Source organism: Ylistrum balloti, unplaced genomic scaffold (assembly GCF_031769215.1).
Source record: "Ylistrum balloti isolate Yb309-2 unplaced genomic scaffold, AGI_CSIRO_Ybal_v1 Utg369724, whole genome shotgun sequence".
NCBI lineage: Eukaryota > Metazoa > Mollusca > Bivalvia > Pectinida > Pectinidae > Ylistrum > Ylistrum balloti.
In genome coordinates, this window is record NW_026781942.1 from 2,136,954 (window position 1) to 2,147,271 (window position 10,318).

General features: G+C 32.6%; 1 protein-coding gene across 1 annotated transcript; it reads right to left on the reverse strand.

Annotated features, from left to right (window-relative positions):
- Positions 1-7,981: 7,981 nt before the first annotated feature.
- Positions 7,982-9,244, reverse strand: LOC132565572 (melanocortin receptor 5-like). The gene has a single exon (XM_060230218.1). The coding sequence runs from the start codon at positions 9,242-9,244 to the stop codon at positions 7,982-7,984; it is 1,263 nt and encodes a 420-aa protein (XP_060086201.1).
- Positions 9,245-10,318: the final 1,074 nt, after the last annotated feature.

Below are 10,318 nucleotides of genomic sequence, written 5' to 3' on the forward strand. Positions count from 1 at the left end.
GAAATTAATTAGTTTCTTCGGAAAGGAGACCGTAACATTTATCAAGAAATGAGTTGATAAGATGAGAATATCATATAAAAACAGTAAAATATTCCAACATGTCAACACAATAATAACTTAACTGAAATTCAATAAAACAAGAGCAAAATATGAACAAAAGAAAAATTAACACGGAGACTCCTGAGAAGAACGTGGAGAATAAGACCAGGTGTTCCGGAAAAGTAAGCGTCTTTTTCATCAACGACACACATCATGTAAAGCTTGACCAATACATGTAAGCAATGTCACGTTCCCAAATGAGAACAAGAGAAACAACAGGTATATTAACGAGCACCAAATACCTTTAACGTCATATCGCGTAAGGAAATAGAATATTTCCCAATGAGATCTTAAGTACGACCGTAAAATTCATCAACCTGCATCTCTCAAAACCCTACGCTGTAAGTTCGTCTGTCAGTTGCTGATATCTTGTTCGGAAATTATGATACTGTTAACAAGCTCTTCACTATTGAATTGTAGAGGATGCGGGGATTGTTCTCCAGGAAAGGAAAATTTACAATAGGGATAAGTGTTTATCATCATACAGCTCTATAAAAAGTGTCCCTGTTAATTTTGGTATTGAGAAAGATAAAGGTAAGTGATGTAGAAGAGTCTGTTGTGTCCTTGATTTTTAATTGAGGTGGGTATATTCGATGGACACAGTCAATAAATTTCTTATTATTCACACATAACTTTGATGAAGTAGAATGAATAATGATCATTTATGTCTATTTTGAGTTTTTATTATTCATCTGCATTTGCTATATTAAGATGATATATCACCTTAATTATCCTTAATTCGGCTACAATCGGTCAAATAGTGTCATGACTGTATCATCGCACAGACTATTTAGTATGTTTGGTAAATTTTTGTGATGAATGTTCAGATTGCCTTGAATATTTTAAAATTACTATCTAATTATCCGTAGATAACTTAGATATGTCTTAATTGGAAGTATCGTTCAGTGTAAAAAAAAATTTGAAATCGATAGAATCATATCTCTAATTCTCCTTTATACCTTATTGTATTTCTAAAACTTCTGGATTCACGTTGAAGAATGAATGCGATATTTGAAGTGTAGAAATGCTGAGTTAATAGCATTCTACCCAATCAATATTTACCTTATCGTTTTCACGATTACGCTTTCTTTCGTTATGTGAGGTGAAAACAACTGCATTATGATAAATGGATTGTATTCTATACATTACTGTAGTCGTACATATCTTACCGGGTATATCATTTTGGCGCTCTTTGCGTTGGATGTCTTGCGCTAAAATATGATTGCGCTAATTGCTATTTCTATATGTTGCTTGTATATAACAACTAATTTGCCACAAGGTGATAATACACTAAGATTTCGTTGCGCGATATTAAGTACGTTTACAGTATCTTACTACGTACAGACAACACTGATAAAAAATTACCGTTTCGCCTTCATTTTTAATGAATATTATGACTGTAAATCTTTGAAAAAGGAAGAATCATGAGTAACGAGTTAGAAAACAATAAATGTTCTATAGAAATTAATCATGGATACATAGATATTTTTTACAAGACGGAGATACTTACATACCTTTATATTATGAAAATGAATCCTAATTATACATGTCTGTTTTTTGAGTTTTTATTATACATCATCAGCATTCACTTTACTGAAATGACGGATCATTTACCTTTAGCCTCTCCTTCCACAATCAGTCAAAAGGTGTCATGACTTGAACATCGAACACATTGTTCAGTACAGCTGTAGCAGATTGTTTTGAAAAATTTATTTGACAGATGATATGGTCAGCACTCTCGGTATTAATCCTATGTTATGGCTTTGATGGTCGTTATAAATGAAGTAACTCTTCGCGGCAAAAATCATAAATAATTGTAGTTTCTGTGTGTTTATGTTTATTTGCCAAATGTTCTAGAATTTAATTGCGCCACATTAAGTACATTTAATCATTTTTCTTACATACAGACAACCAAATGCATTAGGTAAATGCAGGTTATGATTGAAATATTTTTCCATCAAAATTCAAAAACAACAAATTAATATATTTTAAACTCCTTATTTTAAACGAAATTCTTTTGTGAATGGAATGATATATCGCTAATGTGGAAGCAAGGAATAATATTTTTAACAGAATTTCTGAACGGTTGAAACGTCCCACATCAACCATTACAGAGAGTTCAACTTGCAGCCCTGACAAAATGATTGGTATTATGGATAAATATAGAAAGATCGGTGTCGGCCACTGACAGTCTATCGCCCATAAATTCTCTCTACGTCAAGAATTGAGATATGGAGAAACCGCTGTACACATACATATTGTTCAACATCTTAGCAGCGTGTACTGTACAATATATAACACTGTATATGGGAAACCTTTGCCCAGAATTTTATTTCGTGTTTCGCTCTCTATCTAATATTTACTTTTTACATTGGCCAATATAGAAGTCAAAATAACTTGAAACTTTCATCGAGACTTTTTTATCATATATCCTATTGCCAAAATGTCAAAACGTATGGTCTTCCCTCATACTCTATTCAGAGGTATTGTTTATATTTAAGATAACCGGTTATACGTATTTACATATGTATTCATCGATTTTATATTGAACCCATGAGTCACACCTGGTCACCTCGCCCACCCATGCTAATTAAAGAAATCATTCGTAGGGGTTATATAACACATACGTTCTATAAAATAGTAGTAAAAGTATATAATGTGTTTCAATATCGTATATCATAACTTAATATACACTTACAGACCTTGAAGGTTTTCTTATATATATATATTTTTTAGACTTTCCTGGTTTTACCACAAAACTATTACTTAGCAGTTAAAGATTACTTATTTTACTTCGTAATTACTAGGCAATTACTTGCAATTAGTTGTGATTATAAACAAGTAAATACTTTACGAACTCGTTCCTTTCAACAGGTCAATCTTTTCCTGATATCATATTTTACTAGATTAAATACTAAATCTGATTTCTGAAATTTCTTTAATTGATACCTTGAGCATCAGCAAAAATTAAAGTTGATTGTTAATATTTAGATTGAAATGTTTTTTCATTTTACTGAATATTGCAGCTCATATATTTAGTATTTAAAAGCCAATATATGCTACTTAGAATTTACCATTATTTGTAAAAATCATGGATTGATAAAGAATAATAAGCTCTATGTTTCTTAAAACCTTTCTTGCCCTTATATCTGTTTTGAGGGCTCAAAATCTAACAATAATCAAAATAGTGCTGTGAGTTGTAGTATTATATCTTGTAAATTATAAGGTCAATACCACAGTTTAATGTTATTCCATCAGAACCACTTCAGAAAAAAAGAGAAAAAATCCATTTAATTTTAGAAATGATAATTGAAATTTAAATAAGTGATAAGGTGGCAATCCTGTTATCTCTTGAAATGATGGTTAGAAATAAAACAAATATTTCACAGTTATTAGCTTGCTTTTCCGATTAAGTGATAAATATTGTTTTGTTGTGTTTTTTAAAATAGATTTCATGTCGGCTTTTACAAACACTGAGAAGTAGTTTGTCAATGGGAGTTTGAGATGTATTGATAAGTTACCTTGCACATTACTTATGTTTATTATTTGAATGTCTCATACTTTGATTAGTATAAGTTGACATAACTTGTTTCGCAATTGTTGTAAAATAAATAAAGTTCATATTATACTTTGCAGCAAGACAGAGAGTGTGGAAAGACAAATGTCTATAGACATTATATTTAGAACACTCTTTTTAACATATTAAGACTGATAACTTTAGAAGTGAAGAATAAGAAATTATTGTGTGAAATCTTTAGCAAAGAACTGGTGTAACTATTATTACTTTCTTCAGCTTACTCATATTTACAGTGTACTTACAGTTACTAAAAATAACTTATTCGTCGAAATTGCTTTGTATTTTGTTAAAATAAATAATTTTTACAATTATTGATGATGTTAGGCATTTTCTAAGATACAAGAAACAAGAAGGGTACGATTATCATTAAAAGAATGATGAATCTATGTTAATTCATTTGTGTGTTTGTTTTAGGTTTTTTCTCCATTTTTGCAATTTTGGAAATGGAAACCTCTGGAAAATTACGATTTTAACAGTAATATGATGTTACCTTATCATTATTGTTAATTTGCATGTATGTGAATTATGTGTACAATCAATGCTATTGACGTATTGTTGGTAGGATTTTTGAAGGCCTGTAGTAAGCTCGTCAGCTAAATATTTTGTTCCATCAAGAAAAGGGCTTTGTTTTCAACACGCTTGATATTGTAAATATACTTCATGTTAACCTTGAGGTGATCTTACACTGTAGCCAAAGGAAACAGCAGCGTAATCCATATAAATAACCCGTAGGATGTAGTGCTCGAGGCAATTAATCCAAAATACAGAGGCGGAGATATATGTTGTAATATGGAAACGTCATCGTCGACCTTGAGATATCACTCATTATTTTATTTTTCACCCTGACATGACGTTCCGGACTTCTCCATTTTACAGCATAATACATAAATCTATATTTGGGTGTTTAACTAAATCATGAGGCGCTCGACATGTCATGGATATCGGCTTTATAAAAAGCTTCAACACTAGAAATATCTAGCATTTTGAACAAAATACATTTTATATAGCTTAACTCCGTTAAGTTTAAATCACTTTTACCGAGACCGCTGAAGCATCGAAATAATAATAATAAGTGGTTCAAATATCCGTGTTATCTAAGTGCATTTATACTTATTTAGTCACAACCAGGTTGTTAAGAATTTATGGTCAATTTCCGAAATATCTATACACTGGGTTTTTTTCCATCACCCAATATTGTATGGAGTCATTAACTGTAATGTCACAGAAGACCTTTAAGTTCTGATGCAATTATATACTTAGTACAGTATTAGCACTGTCTATCAGCTATCTGTCATGTCATGGACATACTTTTTTATTCTGATTCAGTTAAAATATTGAAAATGATAACAAAATTGGAGTTATTTTCTCGGATATCTGTTATATTTGCATTGTCAATACTTTTAGAGTCAAATATCCGTCAAGTTAATCATAAAGTTTAGATCTTGAAAGCTATTGACTGTAACTGTACGGGTTTGATCTGCTGAATTTATCGCCCTGTCAACAACCAGAGTCGTATTGAGACAGGATTTCCTTGCAGTAACTGTTGACTGCTCACTGTCTCATACGAAAAGCCACAAAACACGACAGCGTTTCCAAGATTCTGAACCACTCAACCGCCATGGTCTAGAGCGTGGAACCACACACCTCGCGTCTATACCTGAGGCTATGTTGGTTAATGTTCTAGCGACTGGACTATCTTGATGAGAGACTTTCAGGCATTCTGACGGATTTATAAGATATTTCGTTTTTTGTGGTCTTTCATATTTACATGATTAAATATCCTATGTAGCATGTCCATTAAAATGAAATTAGATTTTAAGGGAAACCGATATATTTTCAAAGCATTGTCATTTTCTGAGACTTTGTCATTTTACCTACTGTATAACATGAAACATTCGTGGGTATGTTCTTTTATTGTTTAAGCGTAAGATCGTCGTGTCGTTTTCCGAGACTTTGTCATTTTACCTACTGTATAACATGAAACATTCGTGGGTATGTTCTTTTATTGTTTAAGCGTAAGATCGTCGTGTCGTTTTCCGAGACTTTGTCATTTTACCTACTGTATAACATGAAACATTCGTGGGTATGTTCTTTTATTGTTTAAGCGTAAGATCGTCGTGTCGTTTTCCGAGACTTTGTCATTTTACCTACTGTATAACATGAAACATTCGTGGGTATGTTCTTTTATTGTTTAAGCGTAAGATCGTCGTGTCGTTTTCCGAGACTTTGTCATTTTACCTACTGTATAACATGAAACATTCGTGGGTATGTTCTTTTATTGTTTAAGCGTAAGATCGTCGTGTCGTTTTCCGAGACTTTGTCATTTTACCTACTGTATAACATGAAACATTCGTGGGTATGCTCTTTTATTGTTTAAGCGTAAGATCGTCGTGTCGTTTTCCGAGACTTTGTCATTTTACCTACTGTATAACATGAAACATTCGTGGGTATGTTCTTTTATTGTTTAAGCGTAAGATCGGTTTTTTTTCTTAGGCTTACCATATATCTATTCTTATAATTCTTCTATTTGAACCATTTTTATTTTAGCGTAGTGACAATTGCTATGAAACCAAGTTTCTTTTAAATAAATATTTTATGTTATTCTGATGATTGTGGATCGAAATACTCTTAATGTCAAAGTGAAAGATCTTTTCTCATTATAATCAGGATTATTCTAATATGTAACTCTTTGTGATACTATGTAATAATTTTGTAATAATAGACATAATATTTATAGGTTTAGGCAGTGATTTTAGGTTGTTTTTTCATGGAGTCTTTTTTTCGGTATTTTCGAGAGTGGAAAACAATCTTGAAAAAGGATACATTGAAAATTAAATCGATCGATACATACATAATCCGTGAAAAATACATAACTGTTTTACTCCAAGCTTTAAAAAATTAAATTGCACAATAAAATATATAGATATGCATTGTATTATTGGCTGAAGCGTCTATTATGTCACAATTACTTTATTCAAGAAATTTACTAAAGCACCTACAAACATTTCCGCTTTGACAGAAATGAATATCGTTACTTTATCACTTCAGTTTCTTGTTAAAAGAAAACGATCTCTATTTTTTTCCAATTTACTTTCATCATTACACTGATTAGTCTATCCCCGGGGGGCTTGATCACACCTATCCAAGCTTGTTTCGAACCTCAGATGCTTGGCACAAAAGAAAATACGAACCGTACCTGTAATAATATCTTGAACTTTGATCTTACAGCAGTGTCGGTCATTTCAATCAGAATTTAATTTGGTCATTTTTGTGAGACGTTTATAGACATTTATCAATAAGTATGGGTAATATGAATATCTGATGACATTTTTCAGCGACGACAATGCGTTATTTGTGAGTAGCGATGACCATGTGGATATGTCACAAGAGAAATTCTTTATAGATTCCAATAAAAAATGTTTGGTATGATCAATTATATCAATGCTAATGTCTTTTGCAGTACGTTCGATTTCATGTTGTTCTGGGCCTAAGATCAAAGGTCAAACATTGAACCGGATGTTGATTTAGTAAGCATTACCTAAGTACACTCATGAATAGTGAAACAATTTATGTTATGAAGTACTACAACAATTATTCTATCAAAAAAGATTTTATACGTTTTTATAACAACTTTTTATTCCGAACTCTGAAATACAAGAGGATATTTGTGTCTTCATGTCTAACCATTTTCCGTGACATGTTTTTATGTTATTTTCGTCTTTTAAAACATGTTCGTCATATTGAAACACCGAGCCACTATTGGTACCGTTCTGTTCCATGCCGGTTATCAGTTACCAGTAGAGTAGTTTGTAAGAACTGTATTCTGAAAGTTACATAACAAAAAGAATTAATCTAAAAACGACTATTTGAATGCTGAAGCAGACTAATATTTGAAAAGTAATTTCCGTCGAATTGGCATTTTATTTATAAGAAACAATGTAATGTCAAGTATAGGAAAATCTTTTATATACATTAACATTTTTACAGATATAATTTAAGAATGTTAAAATAGAAGCTGGACATGTAAAAATAATGTTTCAGTTAGTAAAAACTGAATATTCGGGATTTGTATTAACCATAAAAAAATCACTATATATCAAACTACAGAAATCCAACAAATACAATAGCAAGCTAATCGAATGAAGTTGGATTTAATGGGTCACCCAAATGCTTTATACCATCTGGATTATAGGAGTATATATAAGATCGCCTGGTGAAAAAAATAGCACTATAAAATCTCCAGAATGAATCAGGTGGCAATGTTAGACACAGGTGAAAGTGATTATAATCGCATATTATTTCTTATTATAAAGTGTGTTCCTCCTCCAAGTCTTTTCCATTGACCAACAACTCTGTTCTTGTTGAAACTGTTATCCTTTCTGCGTCGTGATACGGTTCTGTGAAACACTCACAATCTGCACCATAGTCTCCATTTTCTGTATCAACAATGGATGATTTTCTCCTTGTGTTTCTACGATCACCGTAAGAATTCTGCCACTCTTCTCTGATTTTATCCGCATAACACTTAAAGCATCGAGACAGAAGTCTGTAGTAGCCCATTTGGACATCTCGTAAACGCACTGCATAAATAATCGGATCACATACAGAGTTCAGCAGCAATAAAGCATAAAGATATTTATTAGCACGCAGGAAAGTCACAAATAACTTTTGCACTATTTCCCGATTCACACGAATTTGAATTATCATTGCAATTTTGAAAATGCACGTGGGAAGCCAGCAAATGATGAATGTGCCGATGATGAGTAACGTTGTAATGAGGGACTTTTTGTTATGAAAGTTGTCTTTTTGTAGGTACGTCAGTCTATTATTGATCTTCCTTACTTCACAGTAAATCCGTAAATACATAAAAGAAATACACACAAAACATATAAAGGTGACGAGCATAACGAGGTATTCGCCATGAAAATCATTATACATGATTACCTCGCAGTAATTTACATACCGTGCACGGTTTTTGTATGAACCCAGACCCGTTAGGAAGTTGCAAAATCCACCAATAAACGCGAGAATCCACAAAAAAGCAATAATGATGTTTCCTTTCTTTCGACTCAGAATTGTGTTGTAGTAAAGAGACTGGAAAACGGCAGTGTAATGGTCTATGGCCATGGCGAGAAGATTTAAAAGAGAAATCAAGTGAGCCATGGTGTTCAATCCATTGATCAAAGCAAACATGCAAGACGATACCAGTCGATCGTTCGGGTCAAGCAGAGGTGGAAATTTGACAAAATTTAAAACTTTGTTGAGCAAATGAAAAAACACGCTGAGTGTAATAAGAATATCAGACAAAGCGAGGCTGATAATGAGTTTGGAGTGAGTGGTCAAACCGTGTGGGATGTTTGCTGTGGCACATATAGACAGTATATTAACTAACAGAGCCAAGAAACTCAGCAGTAAAATGAGTATTGTTTCTGGCTGACACAAAATCACTTCGACCCGCTCATGTAGGTTCTGAGGCTGAAGGTTGGCCCACGATGTTCCGTTGATAAAGCTAGAGAATTGATCAGTAGTATTAAAGAAAGCGAGAAACGAATGAAATGTTTCATTCATGATTACGCTGTTTTGTATGTAGAATTTATGTCACCCTTGAACCAGATGGCAGTTGACATGGTTAGCTGGATGGATGAATGGGACAAATCATTCAGGTAAAAAAATAGTTTGCCTTCAATTTATAGTGCATGCGTTATAATCAATATTTAATGTTACATGTTGGAATTCCTTTCTGTGAAGTCAAGATATCTGAATAACGATTGTAAACACGTCTTAATATCCATCTCTGTTTTCAGAGGTATTAGACAAACCTGTGTTATCCAGTATTTTTGAAGACACTTTCCAGCTGTACCAGGTAAATATGAAATATCCAGAAGGTTCCACAGAATCCAACTGTATCGTTGAAACTAGTAATATCCATTTAGTACATTTAGTACAGATAAATGATATTATCCAGATTTGATGAGAATTACAATTTGCTCTTTGTGTGTAACAATCGAATGCGAAATGAGAGTAAAACTATCACATTATCGATTCATTAATACTCCATCCATCACTTGTTATATATATCCCAGTTTAGATATGAAAGATTGGCTGTTTCCTTCTTTTAGTCAATCCTTTAAAGTAATACACAGAAAATATATTGACTTCTCGCTAAATAAATCAGCTGACTAGTTCGTCCTCATTGTAATATTCTCCATATATAACGACAGATATAAACTTTTGTAGAGAAATGTATTTTCCTGGTGTATACAATAATACACGTTTCTTGTCGAATGACTAAAGCTAACGTTAGGACGAATTTATTCCAACACCCGAAATTTATTTGCCGGAAAATGTTAGAATAACGCTTGGAGATATGAACGCGTGTTTAAGTACATGTAAGGTAGATATAGATAGTTAACCGCCGGTGTATGTTTGGTGTATTGCTGTGACAGCTATAAGTATTAGGACCTCTCCTAGGTTGACAGACCCATCATTCTTCTTTCTATATATAGCTTCATCTTAATAGTGGCAAACACACCTGCTTGATTTTAATGTAATTGTTCTAAAAACAGACTGCCAATTATTTTCAACGAGTCTTTGTGCATAGGTGTCAACATTTCTGTGTAATAAATTCACCGCAAACTATTT